This window comes from Cryptomeria japonica, chromosome 1 (genome assembly GCF_030272615.1).
Source record: "Cryptomeria japonica chromosome 1, Sugi_1.0, whole genome shotgun sequence".
In the NCBI taxonomy this organism is placed as follows: domain Eukaryota; kingdom Viridiplantae; phylum Streptophyta; class Pinopsida; order Cupressales; family Cupressaceae; genus Cryptomeria; species Cryptomeria japonica.
In genome coordinates, this window is record NC_081405.1 from 501,695,027 (window position 1) to 501,715,740 (window position 20,714).

General features: G+C 37.7%; 1 protein-coding gene across 2 annotated transcripts in view; it reads left to right on the top strand.

The window, feature by feature from the left end:
• LOC131078165 (signal peptide peptidase 2) overlaps positions 1-20,714 on the top strand; it is a 194,218-nt gene that overhangs the window by 22,658 nt on the left and 150,846 nt on the right. For both annotated transcript variants that reach the window (XM_058015837.2, XM_058015838.2), the window contains exon 3: positions 5,435-5,670. In XM_058015837.2, the coding sequence (XP_057871820.1) occupies positions 5,435-5,670 (236 nt within the window). The remainder of the gene's footprint in view (positions 1-5,434; positions 5,671-20,714) is intronic.

Here is a 20,714-nt window from a genome sequence, read left to right on the forward strand (position 1 = left end):
CCTGAGACCCATAGGCTAGGTGGAATGAAGAATGAGGGTCCAACATTGATGAAGCGAGGACTTAGTATTTTTAGTAAGTCAAGGAATGGCTATTCTGGTGATACTATCCTACTGAGCTCTCCATGCTCTGTCACTGGGCGCGAAGATCATGCTTTCAGAGCATTAGTTCTTGACTTACTATTTTTAGTAAGTGGCAGTATGGCATAATTCTATTTCTGGCAGTGGACAGGTTTCTGATCCTGCAACAGTTCAGTGGTCTTCCTGGCTCAGTTTCATCCTGGTTTTGACAGTAATCAATACGGAAGTCATATGTAACACAATTAAATATTATTTCCTTATCCTAAGGTTTAATATTTAATTAATCTGATTAATTGCTACTGATTTTATGGAATTTGGGATTAATGCCTATTATCTCCTAAGTTTGGCGAAATTCATGAGTAATAAGGGATGTCGAATTTATTTAGAGGAATATTATTTTTATATTGAATCTCTAATATTTGCCAAAGTGTTTAACGTGGGTCCATGCCTTTAGCATGAAGTTTGACTTGTGGGAAATGGCGCTACACTTGGGTCCACATGAGGTGAAATGAAATGCAAATGAAGGAAGTGGAGTTTGGGGGAATTTGCATTTGAATTTTGATGGTGAGAAGTTATAAATAAGAGCCTTGGGCTCCCATTTGAGGCATCTTGAAAAATTGTAATGTTATGTTGCCGGTTTGGCGACAAAACTTGAGGCTTCGGAGTGCGTCTCCCTAGTGCTTCGCGGTTTCGTACTTGAAACATAGTACCTAGCTGCGTGCTGTATTCTACTACATTCTCAGAGCTTGCCTTGGACATTTTTGGTTTTGAAGTGATTCTGGAGACTTGCTGGTTTGCCTGTGGCTGAAGTACCTTTTCGATCATACCTCTCTGCTGAAGCGACTGACGGTTATGGGTATCATCTCTTTCTTCCTTCCCAGCACTGTCGATATACTTTGTGAGTTTATAGCATGTTTGTTTGAGTTTTGAATTTTCTAAGCTAAATTGAAATTCCCAGGCTTAGCATGGTTTTTTGTTTGCATTGGGATGCGTGCCAAATTAATGAGGGTTTTTTGGTAACATGGTTTTGGTTAGTTGTTGTTGCACTTGATATATTGTGGGTTTGGGACTGGTTTGAAGTGATTTGGATGTATATTGAGGGAGTTATGAGCTTTTTAGCATTTTCATAGGCTGCTGATTTGTAATTCCAGCCTACAGATTGGTTTTAGCAGAAATTCATGTTCTTATTGTGATAATCTGCATTACTCTCCTTCTCTTATCTCTATTTTTGTAAGGTTAAGTAGTAGTACTACTAACCAGTTCTTCTTTGTAATTCTCATCCCACTGAAAAAGTGGAAGAGGCTGGCTTGCTGCCTACTGTCAAGCAAATTTGTAATTTCAATCCTCCCACTACATAAGTGGTCGAGTGATAGTTATGTGTAATGGTCCTCTCGCTGCATAAGCGGTCGAGTTGAAGTTGTTATGTAATTGCAGTCCTCCCGCTGAAATATTGCGGTTGAGTGATTCTTATTTTGTGTATCTCACTTGGTTGGTTCACCGCCAAGTTTCCTTGTTTTCCCGCTGGATAAGCGGAAGGGGCTGGCTTGCCACCCAAGCATTGCATTGTATTTGAGTTTCTTAAGCTAATGATCCCCTCAACACCATATGCTCTCACCTTCCCACATTGGGCACTTGGTGATTAGAAAGTGGAAGGGTTACTTTCCCAACATGTTTCAGTTTATGATTTCTAACCTTAACTGGTTCATTTCTTGTTGATTTTTATTGTTGGCCTTAAAAAAAAATAAAAAAATAACTGGGATATTACAAAACATTTGGTCAATTGCACATTAGTGGCTTTGCATTGAATTTGTCGTACCTAACATGAGAGAATGTTTTCCCCACTGTTTTTGGCAGTTGTATGCTTAGGTTTCTCACATAAACTAGAAAAGTATTGAGATAGAGCACTTAAATACCTACATTAGTATTGTATTTCTTTAAAAATTGTTTATTCAATTTCAGGAACCATTTTTATGTATCAACATTAGCAGCTTTCATAGCTAATGCTTAAATGAACAACCTTTTATTTTAGATATTAAGAGTGTAAGACCTTTATTTTTTTTAAGAGTGCTGACAGTGGACCAAGTTACAACTGGATCCTTGTAACTGTCATCTACACCACTCGACAAGAATAGATACAGTAAAACGCCCTGCAAAAGTCATCAGTATCATTGCGATTAGCTGTACATCCACCCTTGAGCAGCAATTATCCCAATGTGACAGAAAAATTGATGAAGCCAAATAACAAATGGCAACCAAAGAAAAAGTTGACTATTGAGGCATTGGCACAGTAGTTTGATGTAACAAACACTACCCTGCAAGCCACTTAACACCAACAAGGAATGTAGTCAACAGTGATTGAGTTGGGGCAAAGGCAGCCAACAATGGACTTTGGTCAGATTTATTGTTGGATGTCGAGATAATTGTGTACGACTTCTTGATGCATGAATGCATATTTCAGCATGGTTTAGGGAGACAAAATTACTTGAATTGTGGAAATGCTTGTGAGAGTCTCTTGACAAAGAAGTCTCAGTGCTTTAGTAAGATTTGTACAGTTTACCATCAAAAGATAGTCATCTTATGTACACTTTGATAGATGAGTAGATACTGCAAAATGAGCATCAATATGCAACCGAAAAATCTGATTTGGAACTTGTTGTCATTTTATGACACCCTTGGTCCATCAGCAAGAACCAGTCAAAGATATGTTCCATGGACTAGCGCTGCCTCAGTTGATCAAGCACAAAACCAATGGGATCATGAAATGTTGAAGTGTTATCTTGTTAGGAGGTGGCTTGGGGCCTTACCCTTTGCTCTTGCCTTCGTACCTTGGAGTCTGTTGGTCCCTTCTCCTTCCCTTTTCTTTCTTAGGAATTCCGCATTTCAGAGTCTGGGAATTGGTCTACCCCTTCCCTTTTGGGGAGAGGTATCTCGTCTCCTTGGACCTTGGACTCCCTTCCGGATTCCAGAGTCCGGGGAATTGGTCTACTACTTTCTTTTTGGTGAGAGTTATCCCATCTCCCTGGACCCCATAATCTTGGACTTCCCTTCCTTTCGGATTCTGGAGTCTGGGAACCGGTCTACCCCTTCTCTTTTGGGGAGAGGTATCCCGTCTCCTTGGACCCTGAAACTCAGAGTCCTCCCTCTCATTCCTACGGACTCCAGAGTTCCCACCTCCTCTTCCCTCACAATGTTTTCCTGAAGGCTCGATGTCCAACCTCCGGTGACATCAACACTTCCAAATGGCATGATCAACACTCCAGGCTCTTAATGCTCCGTCGACTCCCGCGACTTGCCTACTTTTACTTATGGAGCTACAAGGGCGCTTTTAATGGTTTTTGCAGGATTGCCATCAAGTGGAGTCCAAGGCCATGCTTATTTTTGGTTACTTGATGGCCTTCATGTCAGGTTTGTACGCTCGAACTTGGGATTGCCTTGTCAAGGTATGGATGGGTCTCTTGCATGCACAACCTTGTTAGATCCATGCATTTCCCTACCTTCTCAGATTGACATTCTCTTGTGTACACTAGGGTCAAGGTTTCTCCTCTTTGACCATTGGTCTCTTCTCTGCGACCAGTTTGCTATATATAGGTTGTTAAGCCTCATTGTAGAGGGTTCTCTCCTTGTTGGCTTCAGCTACTCTCTACTCTTTCACTTCTCTTGAAGATTTGTATATTTTCTTGCATTTCTGTAACTGTAAGTTTGGCCATTGACCTGAGAATGAATTGAAATAATTATTCTTGCCTCTCTTCAACATATGCATGTTGTGTATGTTTTCTTACCTTCATTATAAGTGTATGTTTTGTGGCTTTCTCTCTCATATATGTTGTGTTAACTTGTTTCTGAGTGTGACTTGTGGGAAACCTGTATCCCATTTTGACATTTAGCGAATCCTAACCTCCATACGTGCGTTTGGGGTCATTCATGCAACTGAAGTTTGTGCATCTCTAGGGTATTTTGATTGATTCCTTGTGTCATTTCGGGTGGGGAGAGGAACACCTCTTATCTTGGTGGATCACCTCCTTTCATTTTGGCATTTCCTTCTTTCCTTTTCTTTTGCAAGCTTTTAGGATAGGTTTAGAAGTAGAATTTGGAGTGTTGATTTAGTGCAACACCTGCACTTGGATTGAGAAGGAAGCCAACCTTCTCTGGAGATTCAACCTCTTTGCACAAGGTCCCACACTTCGGGGTTGTTTCCATGTTTCACAAGGTTGTTAGGTTGACAACTCAACAAGGGTGCAAATTTTTGTGACAACAGAATCTTTGCAATGAACTTGCAAAAATAAGTTGAACATTTGGTCACATAAGTCATAGCCCACAAGAGGTTCATTGAGAAAATGGAGCCTGCATTTCTTATGGGAGCAAAGAGTTTGATGTATCAAACAACATTGATTGTACTTCTTGGAGTAACTGCTTCGGAAATCAGATATCTTCCTACTTGTTAGACAAGTGTCAGTTGATTTTTGTGAATGAGGAAGATTCAATGGGGCATTAGGTTGGATAATTTTGGGATAAATTTCAATGTTTGAGAATTTTATCATAGTTATATGTTTGTAAATTTTAGAGAAAGCCTATCTAACAAATAGCATAAAAGATTGGGAAATTTTGAATAGGATAAGACATAGTAAGGTGGGTATTTGCAAATTAGCAAATTGTAATGATACACCATTTCTAATGCATTTGACTCTTTGGTGAGAGACAGTTGCATTGTAATGCTCCGTGGAATTCCCAATCTTTACAACTGTAATAGAGTCAGTTGATTTTACTTGTCATTTCCTGTGTTCTCTTAGACAATATTTGAATGCACAACTGTAGTAATATGTTGGTGCTTCATTGATTTTGTTCCACAATAACAAATTTTCTTAATTAGTGTAAACTTTTGTTAATTTTTTATTTTCTGACAGCCATAATCTAGTGGTGTGAATTCTACAATTGCATTTATTGACACAAATGATACCTTTGGAAGATGAACATTGATTTCTAATCCTTGTTTTAGGTTTGCAGCATTAAATTTGTAGGCCATCCTGGCATTTGTTTTAGTTTTATGGATCATTTGGAATTTCGAGGTTCAAAATTCTTGTTAGTCATGAAATAATTTAAGCAAAAAACGTTTGACAAAAGACACGTATTGCAATTTGTGTAAAGCAGGTTTATTATTATTTTGATCATAATTTTCTATAAACAATGATGCTTATGTTTATCCAGCCAAGATGATTTATTTTGTCAAGTTCTCTGCATGAAATGATTTATTGTAATCTTAAATGCTTGTGAATACCCATGGTAAATTAATTTAGTGCTTGTTCTTTTTTCTCACTTTCTTTAGATATTCACTAGTTCTAATAGTAGATTATCTTTGCAGCTTGGGATCAAAGCCACCAAAACAACTATCTTTTCGGGAAGGAATTTTGGCCCCTTTGTACCTTTCTGTATCATTATTTGGATTTTATTGCATCTTGCACTTTTTTCCAAATCTAGACTTGCAAACCTTTCTATCCATATATTTTTCATTTGTCGGCGTATTTGCGGTGGCTGGCAACATGGTTGATCTCATTGGTGTTCTCTTTCCAACAACAAATACACAAATGTTCCAAGTGGGTAAGAATATTATATAAATTTTGCATTTATAAACCTGCGAATATTACTTTATTTTTTACATTTGCAAGAGGTTGGACTAAACTTGATTTTTAATATACTTCACAATTATTCTATTTAAATCACATGCATGTGCTAGTATAGATTAGTTAATTGACATCATTATACATCTTATACATACGGCCTCATTTCAATTTTAAGCTTAATCTATTAGTGCTTTCTTGATCGGTTATGGTACATGAATTCAACAGGGATTCCATTTAGAGGCTAAATGCTTGTGGAAATTTGAAAATTCTTGTAGGTTATTTTTAAATCTAATTACCTCACATTTATGGAGTTATTACATTGCTGCATTATTCTTAGGAATTCAAAAAGATTGTGGTCTTAGGTGGAAATCAAATTGGATTCATTTAATGAATAATTGCTCAAGAAAGAATTTATAGTCTACCTAAAAATATTTCAGCATATTTGCACTATAGAACACAACTTTAGAAACATCTCATGCTTCTACATTAACCTTATCATTGCAAATGAACTAGCTCCTTTCAATAATCATAACCCTTCCCATCATTATTATGTTTGGTAATCGAGTTTGGCCTATCTCTAGGCAAGGTTTGTACTGAGTATATATACTGATTTGAGTATGCTCTTGTTGTGACCTAATTCACACATTGGCCCATCACAGATGGGGACCCCCTGTTTTCGCTTTTTAGAGTTTTGTCTTGAGCTCTGCATTTTCATAAATCTTCATTTTGAGAGAGTTTAAGAGTTAAGTTTTTGAGGTCATCCTGAGTCAAAATGAGAAATCTTGGTCAAAATTGCATTTGAGTGTTGCTAAAGTGCTTAGAAGGTCTGAAGGACGAGGATCGCAATTGTTTTGGGTCAATTCTGACAACTTGCTATTTTTTAGAAATTTTTGCTTTTTCTGCTTTTTTGAAAGTGGCATATGGGTTTTGTTCCTCGAGTTATTTCATTACTACCCATTTTGTCGGAGATTTGAAAATCTTGCCTCTAGATGCAAAAAGTAGGGCTTCAAATTTTTGCTTTTTTTTGAGATTAGGGTTTTGTTCTTTAGGTCATATTGATCTTGCCCATGTCTTCAGATTTGAAAATTTTTGCTTCTAAGTGTAAAAAGAAAGGGTTTGAAATTTTTTGCTTTTATTTGAGATTAGGGTTTTGATCCCCATGCCAAATTATTACTACCCATGTTCTCAGATTTTGAAAATATGGTCTCTAAAAGAAAAAATCAAGATGGAAACCCTAATTAGGGTTATGTTCCTGAAGATCAGCCATATGATCAATACCCATGTTCTCAGTATTGAAAAATCATGTCTTCAAGTGCAAAAAGCAAGAACTTAGGGTTTTGTTCCAGAAGATCAAATATGAACATGGCTGGTCTAGATGGAAGCATGGCTGATCAAATTGGAAGCAAATTGGCAATTGGGAAAAATTTCGCCCAAGGCATGGTTAATGGCAAGACATCCTCAAGCCAAGGATGGAAGCATGGAAGATGGCACATAAACGAGAATGTCCAAGCTACTCTCAAGTTCGCCCAAGGCAAGAAGCAAAGTTGTCTAGCACTAGCTAAACTCCTACCTCCAGTTACCTAACTCATGGCAAGGGTCAAGCAAACTCCTACCTTTGGTTATGGTCAAGCAAATGAAGTTGGCGTCATGTCTTCCAAGTCCGCCCTACATTGGCACATGGAAGATAAAGTCTGCCTTTGTAAAGCATGTCACAAGGGAACATGGCAAGGGAACCCCAAAGTCCGCCTTGGCATAATAACCTCAAAGTGTGCCCTTGTCTAAGGCAAGCACAATTTAAAATTTCGCCTTGATAAAGCATGGCACAAGGAATATAAAGTCCACCAAGGCTAGGAAAGAATGTCTAAGGCAATGTAGGGTCCACCTAGGCAAAATTGAAGTTGTCATAACAAGCATAAAGCTTGCCTAGGAAGCCTTCCAAGTTGGCAATAATGTGTTGATGACATGGAACTTTAAAACTCACTTGACAAAGAAAAGGATGGCAAAGTTGACAAGTTGGCAATAAAGCAATGACATGGCATGGGGTCTGCTTAAAGTTTGAAATGGAAATATTACATGACAATAAAATAAATAAAGATATCTCCCAAGTTCGCCATCTAGAAGCAAGTAACATGTTTGAGAAACCTTCTAACTATGCAAGGATTGAATGGATTTCTTCTAGAACAAAGTAAAGAGTTCGAATTTTCAAGAGGAAAGCAATAAAACAATAAAATAAATAAAGCTTTCCTTCTAAAACTCACATTCTAGAAGCTCTTTAAGTTCTCACTATATGAGAAGGCAAAGAGATAAAAGAAAGCAAATAAAAAATTGGCCTATAAAGTATGAAGATTCACCAAAGATGATTGCCAAAGAATGTTCCAAGCCTAAGGAAAGCATGCCAATGCATAGGTGCATATATTGAAGTAACTTTGTTTCAAACACAAACCCTAAGGTATGAAGAAATTGTCCAAACCCTTGCAAGATTGATCAAACCCTTTACACAAATTGATTCATCTAAGCATAAATGGAATATGTGAAGATACCTAGCTAGAGACCTAAAATTTAAGACAATTAATTTGCCATACCAAGAGGACAAAATTCTGATGAACAAATTCACATGAAATCACACTAGCATTTTGGAAAATAAATTTGTCAAATGAAATGAATTTTTAATTATTTTCCAAGATTAAAATTATTTTCATAAAATAATTTTCAACACTTAGAGAATTTTCAAAATCCAAGATTTCTAGAAAGTTCTAGAAGATTCTTTGATGAGAAAGAAATTTTGAGAGGAAAATAAAAATTTCCATTTTGGAAAGACTTAAAACAAAAAAACATTAAAAAATTATTAAAAATAATTAAAAAAAACAATAAAACAAAATAAAACTTCTAAGTTTAAGAATCCTAAACTCTATATATTCTCTACCAGTTCATTCTCATAATTCACTATTAAGGTTGAGCATCTAGAGAGCAATTGAGAAGAAGTTTTCTTTCAAGTTTGTGGGATTTGATTTTCAAGAGAAATTTTCAAGAACTGAAAATCTTCTAAGTGTTAGAGGTCAAGAAATTAAGTATTTTCTCTGATTTTAAGACAAATTTTCAGAATTAGAGGTAAATTTCAGTCATAAAAAGGTTTCAAAGACTCAATCTAACTGAATTTCCTTCTCTTTTTGTCTTATTTTCCTCAATTTTATCAATGTCTTGGCCAAACCCTTCACTTTCAATTTGCTTTTTCACAAGAACTTAACCATTTATCAGGTTGAAAGTGAAATTTTAGGAAAAGGAATTAAAAATCAGAATTAAAATCTGAAAATAATATTAAGTTTTCATGTGTTTTGCAGGAAACACCATTCAGGAATCATCAATGAAGTTTGCCAGCAAAGGGAAGCAGATGGAATCCAAGATCAAATCTAAATGGAAGAATGTCACAGATATTGACCTGGAAGAGTTCAAAAAGAGAATGTATGGTCTTGATGGACACCTGCCAACACCTATAGCTTACCGGATGATGAGGAATGGCATCGTCCAGGCAACAGGATTTCCTCTGGCCAAGCAATGTGTTGAACTTATGGTTGAATGTGCTAGACACTACAATGCACAGTCAAGAGAAATTGTTGCACCTGATGGAAGGGTTTTAGCCAACCTTTCAGAGCTATCCATCCAGGAAACATTTGGAAATCCAAAATACAATAAGACCACCTACAAGACAAAAGAGGATACTAGGAGGATTTATGATGCTCAGTCTGAGCTCTGTGCAGCCAATGTAAATAAATCATGGTTGGAGAAGAAGAGGCCTCAAAGGAAAGTGCCTAAGGTCCTGCTGCGCCCATACTTCAAGGAAGAATATGGAGACATTAGTCTGCTACTGAATAGGCTAATGGGCAGCCCTTAGGCTACACCATTCAAAACTTGGATGTACTACTTCATGGACGAGATCAACTTAGGAGTCAGGATGTTTAATTGGTCTCGCATAATCAACAATGACCTTCATGAGCAGCTGATGAATTTGGAGAAGACAAAAACTCTCTACATGAGTTCTTACATAGTTTATCTACTAGCTGCAATCTATAGATATTCTAGACTAATTTGTAGAGGCATAGTTGCAAATGGAGAGAATGAATTCCGGTCCTATGATTGTTACCCCACAACTGCAGCTTAAGGAGAAGAGCTATCGAGCACATGATGCATTCCTGATGTACATTACAAGGATGTTGCAAGGGGGAACTCACCAAAGATTGTCTCCTGAAGCTAAGAGTTTGATCAACAGGTATGGATCCTGGTTCATCCAATTTCCAAAATTTACATACATAAGGGTCCAAAGCTTTGAAGGTCGTCCTTATAAACTTCCAATTTACCCAACCAACCAGATGGTTCTCCTTGAAGTCCTCAGGCAACTTGAGACATATCAAAATTTCAAAAGAATAAGGCAGAAGGCAGCAATCACATTTCCATTCTTTATTGGAAATATGGAGGAATATTGTCCGACAGCACAGGCAGTTGAGAGTGCTAGGCTAGAGATGCAATGGTACCCTTTCACATTCTATCGACCTAGAGAAAATTACGATCCTCATAACAATATCAAATCAACAAATGAACGAAGATTCAAACACAGGGTAGACATAGAAGATTTTTGGGCTAATGCTGCAAATGAATTTGATATCAGAAAAAAGGTTGTTTTCCAGATTGTCAGTAAATTTCATCAGGATGACTGAACCTTTTCTCGTGCCAGATCAATTGGAAGATAATGGAGAACATACTCAACCCGATTTTGATGAGCATGCACCCCTTCCTCCTATCAAATGGTTAGAGCCAGAACATGCAGATTTAACCACTTTGATGCGGACAGTTATGCAGTATACCAGGTGGTGTGTTGATCAGCAGTGTCACAGGCTAAAGAGGAAAAATATAACTTTGACATATACTCTGATGGGAGCAGCAGAAGGATATTCCTCAAATGAAGAAGCAACTCAAAGTGTTAGTGCTAAAAGAAAGGGGAAAGCAGTTGTAAATGAAGAGCCTGCTCAGAAGAAGCAAAGGGTAGAATCCTCTCATTCTGCCACATCTAAGAATGCAAAATATATATTAACTGTTGATGAGTCATTGGCAAAGATAGACATTCCTTCTTCAATTCATGAAGAAAATGCAGAATCAGTCCACCAAGAAGATGAACAGCCATCGTCTCCCACTGGCAGAGAGATTCTAGAATTAGAAAACGAAAAAAAATGGAAGGAGAATTTCAAGAAGGGATGATTTCTACCCTTTGAGGTATTGGATGTGAAAAAGACAATCAGGAGATGGAAGGCATTGAGCAGCCCTCCGTTCCTGATTTGTTGAAAGAGGTTGAAAGTAAACACACCAGTAATAGAGGATTCATAAGAGGATGATATGGCAGATTTCTTAGCCAGACTAGAAAAGGTTGCAGTGAAAAAACCAGCCAAGAGATTTTCCACCATCCAAAGAGATGAGGTAGGCAACCGTACAGTGCAGATTGCCATGCCAAAGGTAAACAAGGCAACGGGAGATATTGGTCCCCATGAGTATGAGATCACCACTTTTGACTTGGGACCAAGCACAAAGACCCAAGTAAAAGAGGACTTAGACAATTCAGTTGCTTCCATGAAGGCAAAGCTGGATGAAGGAACACAAAAGAAGAATGAGCATAAGAGAGAAGTTGAGCGCTTGAAAGAGCATATTCAACATTTGACTTCTAAGACACTTGATCAAGCCAATCTAGAGGTTCTCCCACTTTTGGATTCACAACAGGTAGACAAAAGTTTTGAGGAAGATGTAGTAACAACCAGAGAAACTAGAGATTAGATAGAAAGTATAAGAGAAGAAGCAACCAAGTTTATAGAAGGAATCTCATCAGCATATGATCAAACTTCTTTGCTTTCTAGGATTGAGAACATGGCAGAAATGTGGGCTGACTTCCAGGATGTCCAGGATAGATTCATTCCATGCCTTTGAGAGCTGAAAGGAATCTCATCCCAAGAGTTGGTTGATTAGAAAATAATTGAAGCAGGGGCTGCCTATGATTTCAACAATTGGCACTAGACATTAGTTGCACAAAATGAAGTCTTGGAAAAGGTGAAAGTTGATGCCGATAGAATAGGAGGACAGATAAGGGTGATTTAGGACAAGATCTTCCTTGTAGTTACAGAGATGCTTGGGAAGGAGACTATTCGAGAGAGTGATATGTAGTTGGAGAATTTGAAGGTTAGAGTTCAGGACATCTTCTTTGCCATCGCAGGATCAGTCTTGAAGAATAATTTGGCTAAGGCGTCAAACCTCATGTCCATCAGAGATGCCTTTCAAAAGCAGGAATTAGATTGGGAGATCACCTTTCCTCTGTGTGCCGATGACCTGGAAGTTAGAGTTTAGGATCAACATGCTGCCACATGTCACAATGGAGGAGGTTGACCAGATTGTGTCCAGGTTCATCGAATATCAGAAGGCGGTGCAATCCTAAAAATAGCATCTTGTGACACTTGGCTCATTTGCAGTTGATCTTTTTTCTTGTTTTAGGAAACTTTATATAGGGTTAGGTTGTCTTAATCTTGACTGTTGATCTTAGATCGATCTCGGCCTTTGATTCTGTTTTTAAAACTCTATATAAACCCACTCTCTCATTTCATTATGTGTGGAGAGATTTATGAAATTGTTACGTAGAGCTATGAGTAATAAAAAAGTTCATTATCAGTATTGTTTTGAAGTCTTTTTTATTGCTAAATGGTTGCATGGTTGCATATTCCCTTCAACACTTAGATTACATTTGCTTTCAAGTTGTTAGATGAATGATAGATCTGATAGTATTGATTGGTGAAATCTTGCTCATAATTTTGTTGGATGAATGATTTTCATTCAATGTGCAAAGTTAGTCTGAGCTTTAAAATGTGGATGCTTAACTTCCGCTTTGGGTAATATTGTTCAATTGTTGGTATTATTCATGAGTGTGAAAATCTTAAGCACAACCCTAGAAGATTGCATCCGCTTTGCATAGTTGTCCGAGTGTGGCGAAACAAAGCGTCGTTACTAGTTTCACTTAGTCTTTACCATCTCTTGAGTTCATAGGAATAGCTTAGAAGTAGTATAGAATCCCTAAACCCTCATCCTTTTTTATCTTTTTTTGAAGTCCTAAATCAGAAAATCCATAAACAAAGAGCAGTCATTGGTAAATTCGCCTATGTCTGGCTTGTGAATGATATTAGTTGATAAGCGTAAGTCCCCCTTGAGATTTTCAGCATACACTACCCAAGAAGCTATCCCACTAAAGTTGCTTGTTCGCACATATAGACCTTGGAGTCGCCTTGTGGTCTTTCTCGCAATCTTGCCACAAGTAGTGATTTTGTTTAGGAGAGGATAGAATATCCTTGAGGCATTTTATTCTAATGTTCGGTATATGATAAAACGTACACCAACAACCCTCAGCCTGTGGGTTTTCTGCAAGTAAGTTCGAGATGTACTCAAAGAAGAACTGCTGGCTGGGACTGTTTCCTGCTGTAACTGCGGTTGAGAAAACTGCATTCTATTAAATGAAAAACACAACAAAGTTGGAAGATAAACCTATTGTTGGTAGGATAAAGGCAGAGCATACACAGTCAACACAGATCATGCCACAATTCACCGCAAGGAGCTTGCGGAGCCTCAAATTGAAGGGACATCATCTGAATTAGGAGTGGTATAAATGGGTCACGTCCCATTAGACAGATATTTGTATATGTAAAGATTTAATGTAATAGAGGAGGAGGAGGAATATATGTAATGTGATAGGATTAGGAGAAGAATATATAGATAGATAATGACTAATGTATAAGGAGATATAAAGGTATAGTAAAGGTGAAAGACCTGCATACATATACATGAATGATCAATGAGAATATAAATGTATTGGAGTTCTACATATAATGTGTTATGCCTTATGAGTATTTTGTTTTTGTTATTTTGTTAACTAGTAAGGTACTGTCTATATTAACTCTTTATTTTGTATAACTGAATCTGGGGTATAAATATAACATACCAAAATTACTTGGGCTAAGAATTGTGGTCTGTGTTCACCCTTTTTGTTGCCAGCATTGGTTTCGTTGCTGTGACCTTGGTTAGGTTGTATAAAGGACAGCAAGGAGATACTCAGAGTTTAAAATTTAAAACCGGACAGAAGTAGAAGGGATGAAGCTTTTCTAGTAAACTACGACACTATCTCCTTGGTGTCTGCCTCGTGAGAGGGCGTTAGGCATCAAGGGGATGGAGAATGGAAAGGGGGATCTCTAAAAGAAATCCTTGAAAGGATGTGACTGATAGAAAGAAGATACCAAATAAATACCATGGGGAAAGATAAAAGGAGTGATGCAATTCCAAATCAAACACAAGGAGATAAGAAGAATTCAAGAAAGATTAGAGAAAATTTAATTAGCAAGGAAAGTGAACATGGAAAGTCCAAATGGTGAAGAAACGAGACAGAGACAAAATGTTGAAAGGGAAGAAAGATACTGCAAAAGTTTGGAGAATTGGGAAAAGATGAGAAGTGAGGGTGCCATTGAGGGTGTTACTGTGCCTGTCAATGTGGGTGTTGCTGGAGAGGAGGAAAGTAAAGGAACGAAAGAAGAACAATGGAAGACTTCAGAAAAATTGAATTCACAGTGGGAAAAAGTAGGGTAGCTTTTAATTAGTTTGGAGAAAAGAATTGATGACCATGGAAAATCTAAAAATTTGTTAAGAGATTGTAGCAACATGAAGGTTCCATCCCTGCTGCAAGTCTGCAAAAGTCCAACAATCAGACCAGATCTATCATGCATATTAATGATAGAATCCTTGAACTCCTTAAGATTCCAGAGAATATTATGTTCGTTCAAGTGGAATAGTTAGAAGAATTAGTTAATAAAAGAATATAGAAATTGAGAAGAGAAGAAATAGAGAAAGAAAATAAAGCCATATTTATCTTAGGAGAAGAATTATGTTCATTAGCTAATCAAATGTCACTAACAAATAACAAAACAAAGAGGTGCTATGAGGAGTCACGATTCTCGGACCAGGATCTATCCCCCATGTTGCACAAGACTAGGAGGATATCAGTTGAGGAAGTACTACGTAAAGAGGAAGTAAGCAAGCAAGAAGATAAGACATCAAATTGGAGAGAAATTTTGGGAGGAGAGAATTTTGAGAACACAAGCTCCCTATAGTCCGAAGCATAAAGAAGAAGATAAAAACTCCGCCACTCTGCAAACCCAAAACAAAAAGTAGAAGACCAAAATAGATTCAACAATCAAGCTTCCAGTATTTGTAAAAGACACCATAGAGGTTGTTGAGCATATTTTCCTCATGGAATCACTTTGGTAGAGGAAGGACATAGAAGAGGAAAAAATCAAATTGCTAGATTTTGTAGCCTCCTTATGGAAAGACACTTTGGACTAGTACAAAAAGACATTTAAAACATGACAAAGACTAGGAGGAGGTGAAAAAATATTTCCTAGCCAACTTTGACACTCCAAATATCCCAATAGAGAGTGTAAGTAGGATGAGGGACCTAGTTCAGAGAGAAGATGGATTAGTAAAAAATTATAATGAGCAGTTCAAAGAGTGTTCTAGAAATTCGAAGAACCATTAATTGAGAAGCAGAAAATAGAATGGTTCATTTCCAGAGTACAAAAAGACATTAGAGTAGCACTAGATGGAAGAATCTTTGATACATATATGGATGTAGTCACTATGGCCTATCGCATTGAGGCCCAACCATTGAGGAAGTCAGACAAAGATGGACAAAAGGAAGCCTTTGAGAAATTACAATTGGTAGTTGAACAATTGACTCTGCAACAAGATCTCATGGCTCAAAGAGAGGTGAAGAAACCCAAACAAGAGATCTGGTACTTATATTGTTCAAGGGAAGGAAACTTAAGAAATGAGTGCCCCAAGGCACAAGGAGAGAGGAAGGTGGCTGCTATTAAGGTGTTATACAAATAGCACCAATTAGGCTGAATTTATTATATTGTGGGACATGTAGAGAATAGGACAATCATCCCACAAAGAATTGCGCATCTAATCAGCTCCGCCTTCGGAAAGTTGGGGACCATCTGGTCCTTAGATGCCCTCTATACCATGACTGTGATAGGGAGATAGATAGGAACATGGCCTAGGGTAAGGGCCTTACAAAAACCCCTGTATGCTAATGATGGAGGATACAAACAACCTCCATGGAAAAATGGGAGGAATGCTTATGCATTGCAAAATAACCCTTTGCAAAGCTACTCAAAAGATAATAAACAATTCAATTATTAAGGGGGAAGAGGATGTGGAAGGGGTAACAAAGGAGGGATGATGCAACTTGTTATGAATGCAATAAAATTGGCCACCTTGCCTAAAAATGTTGTCTTGAGAAAAAGAAGAGTTGTGCATTTTGTGGTTATGACACATGATTAATTCAAGTGTGAGAGGGCACAACAGTATTTTCTAATGCCCCATCGCATTCTAGAATTGATGACCTACAAGGAAATAGAGGAGCAAAGGTAATAAGCAGAATTCCTCTACAAGGTGTGAGAGGATGTCATAAAATAGATTACTGGTCATCAAATACATCAAATTGGGAACACTTCGGAGAAGAACATTAGATGAGGACCCCAAAAAATAAAAAATCAATAACAAAAAGGACAAAGCCGTGGTATTAAGTTGCCAAGGGATATATACTTGGATAAATAAGTAGAAGATTGTTGAAGAGATTAGTAAGGAATTTGGTCCTTAAGAAGATGAATATGATTACTTCCGATCTAATAAACAACAAGATGATAGGATAGTCGAAAATCCTTAGCAAAACATTATGCAATAGTATATTGAAGAAGTAGCTTGCTTTTTGGAAGAAGTACTCATGCCGAAGAGCTTAACCTCTTTGGCTAAGCAAAAAGATTTGTTGGTCAAATTGAAACAATTGGGCAAGTGTTGGAATAAGCAAAAACAACCACAAATCAACAAAATCATAGAAGACACTACAGACACAGGTGAAGGAGAATGAAATTAGTGAAGAGACACTTGAAGATGGTGAGATTGAGAATATCACTGATTCTTATCATGAGGGTTTTTAGGAATCGAGATCAAAAAAAGATGAACACTGTCTAGATGATGATTTTCAAGAACATGAAATAAAAATGGGAAGGAACAACAAGTTTGGATCGCCTCAGGTAAATTTAAATGCCTTATTCCAGAATATAGGAGTCGATATGCCTACATCATCCCAAAAAAGAGAACTATGGAGCAATATGCAAGATGAGCCTAGAGTAGAACAAGAAGAAAACACAACAGGAAATGGAAAGAAAATTAAAACCAAGAAGGTAGGAGGCCTTAATGGAGTAAAAACCAGAACCAGATCCAAGGCTAATTTTGGGGCTTCAAGATCCCCACCAGGACGCAAAACTATGAAATGGCATAGGGACTAGGAGAGCAAGCAAAACATAGCTGATGGAAGGCAGCGAACTATCAAGGAATCCTGCCCTCAGGCTTCCAAATGAAGGTAATATCTTGGAATATCAGAGGCCTAAATGGTCTCAACAAATAGGATTTATTAAGGAACCTCATTCGAGATCAAAATCCGGATATTATCCTGGTTCAGGAAACCAAAATGAGTAAAGAGAAAGTGGAGAAATTAAAGTTCTTTAAAAATGGAGGGGCTTGTGGCAGTAGCTCGAATGGAGCTTCTGGAGGGGTTGCTATTTTTTGGAACAAAAGCACAACCTCTAGAGATATAATTGATGTTGATGGCAATATTTTATCTCTAAAAGCTAAAAGCATCTTTGATGGTAAGGAATGTGTCATCACTAATATCTATGCCCCTAACTCCAAGTCTGCTAGAAGTAAATTCTGGAATAAAATTCAGCATAAAAGAAATTCCTTCCCATTGAACAACTGGGTTGTGATGGGAGATTTCAATACTCCTCTGCAAGACATTGAGAAATTTGGAGGCATCCAAGCTCAACCAGACAACAGATCTGACCTAATGGACTTTATTAATGTCAATGGTCTCATTGATATGGATCTCAATGGGGCCTCCTACACTTGGTCTAACCGAAGGGATGGTGAAGATCTCATCCAGGTAAGACTTGATAGATCCCTTGTTACTAATGATTGGATTCTTTCTCATAGATGCTCCCTTTCTGTTATTAATAGAATTGGGTCAGACCATTATCCCATCTCTTTTGTTGCTGAGAATTTCAAGAATAATCAGAGTTTCCCTTTTCGGTTCGAAAAAATGTGGACTTCCCACCCTAATCTTGAAAAATCTATTGCTAACTGGTGGAATATTGATGTTAATGGAACTGTCATGTATAAAGTTGCCAAAAAACTTAAAAACATCAAAACCAACATTAAGATTTGGAACAAGAAGGTCTTTGGTGATATCTTTGATTCAAAGAAAAAGCTAAAGGAGGAACTGGACCAGATCCAAAATTCAATACAGAAAGATGGCTACAAAAAGTATTCCAAAGCCATGGAAGATGATGTTCTAGTCAATCTCCACAACATTATTTCTAGGGAAGAAATCTATTGGAGGTAAAGATCTAGGGCTATTTGGTTGAAGGCTGGGGACAGAAACACTAAATTTTTCCACACAACTTCTCTAAAACACAAGGCAGCGAATAGAATCACAAGACTCATTGTTGAAAACAACACTCTACTTAATAAGGATGAAATCAGGGATGAAGCTATCAGGTTCTTCAATCAGCTCCTCACAAGTAACAAGGACATTGATCAGACCCACCAACTCAATTTGGTTAATATCATTCCTAAGATCATTAACCCTATTCAGAATAAGGCCCTTTTTGCTATCCCGTCTGCTAGAGAAATTAAAAAAGCTGTCTTTTCGTTTCAAGGGGATAAAGCTCCGGGTCCTGACGGTTTCCCTATGTTTTTCTTCAAAGAATTCTGGCATATTGTGGGGGAAGACACTGTTAATGCGGTCAAAGAATTCTTTGGATCTAGAAGAATCCTTAAGGAACTCAACTCCACATTTATAGCCCTAATTCCTAAAGTTGTTGGGGCGGACTCTATGGGAAAATTCAGGCCAATTAGCCTATGTAACTCTTTCTACAAAATCATATCCAAAGTTTTGACCACTAGAATTTTGGCGGTGCTTCCCTTCATCATCTCTGAGGAGTAGAAAGGTTTTATTCCTGGCAGGCAGATTCTGGACTCTATTATTCTTGTTCATGAGAACATTCATTCCCTCAGTGCTGCTAAAAAAGAAGGTTTCTTGATAAAGTTGGATTTGGCGAAGGCTTATGATAGAGTGGAGTGGAATGTTCTTTTCAAAATCATGGAGGCATTTGGTTTTGATGAAAAGGTAACCAAAATAATTAGAGAGTTGATCACCACTCCTATGTTCTCTATTCTGATTAATGGATCTCCTACAAAAATTTTTAAAACTTCAAGGGGGCTCAGACAATGAGATCCCATATCTCCTATCCTCTTCACCATTTTGGCTGAAAGTATGAGCAGATTGATTCACAATCTGAAACAGAGCAAAACAATCAAAGGTCTTCAACCTTCCTCTGCCAATGTTTTTTTTGGCTCTCATCAACAGTTTGTTGATGATACTATCCTCATGGGATATTCTTCTGTTAAGGAGGCTGAAGCCTTCAAAACTGCTCTTAATTCCTATGCTTTGGCTACTGGTTAGCAAGTCAATTGGGACAAATCAGCTATTTACTTCCTAAATACTCCGGTCATAAGACAACAGAAAATTGCTAAAATTATTGGGTGCAAAGTGGAGATGCTCCCTTCCACCTATCTGGGTCTTCCCTTGGGTTTAGCTTCCCCAAATTCCTTCTGGAATATGCTTATTGATAAATTCAATAAAAGACTTGCTGGATGGAAAGGTTCAATTTTATCTCAGGCTGGAAAATTGCAGCTCCTTCAAGCTACTCTTCAAAACCTCCCTATTTATGCCCTCATCAGCCTATTTGGCATCCCGGCTAAATTTGCCGAAGCAATGGAAAGAATCCAGAAGAGATTTTTATGGTCAGGAGTGGAAGAAAAAAAGAGAATATCCTTGGTTGCGTGGGACAAAGTTTGTAGACCAAAGAACAAAGTGGGGTTGGGGATTAAAGCTCTAAAAACCTTTAACAAAGCTCTTCTTGCTAAACAATTATGGAGAGCTTATGATACTAAGAAAGATTGGAATCAAATATGGTTTGACAAATATATTTAGAATCAGCCTATCCAAGGAATCCTTAATTCTGAAGACATCCCTATTGGATCCTTCATCTGGAATAGCATTACTAAATCCATAAAAGTGGCCAAAGCTAGGGCTGGATGGGTCCTTGGAAAAGGTGACAGAATAAGGTTTTGGGAAGACCCCTGGATGAAGAATGAAGTTCTTTATGATCAAGGCAACAGTCAAATTATTGAGGAATGTAAAAGGAGGTTTGGGCTTATGGTGTGTGACTACTGGAAGGAGGACAAGTGGGTTAGGCTTGATGATATTCATTCTGGATTTTCCTTACTCCAGAAGGAGTTGCTGTCCTTTTCCCTTAACAAAGACTATGATGACGTGTTCCTCTGGAAAAGTGATCCTAAAGGTGAATTTATGGTTGCCTCAGCCTACAAAAACACCTTTTCTCAAACCAGTAATCCCATTTGGAGTAAAGTTTGGAACAACATTTTGATCCCTAAAGTCAACATTTTCTTTTGGCTTGCTTCTCGTAATAGTACCCTTACTCTTGACAATTTAATCCGAAGAGGTTTCAAATTCCCTAATAGATGTGAGCTATGCTAGAAGGAGGGAGAATCAGTTGATCATCTCTTTTTTCACTGCTCTTTTCCTGGGATATTTGGTGCAAAATGTGGGAAAAATGGAAAGTTAATTGGGTTATGAACAAGAGTATCAAGGATATTATCTGGCAATGGAATTTTCCAACCAAATGCCAACTTGTCAAGAACCTTTGGTCTTTGACCCTCCCCATGATTTGCTGGGGCATTTGGAAAGAAAGAAATAATAGGATATTTAGGGAAGCTAAGTGTAATACTCAGGTGGTCTTTGAAAAAATCTGC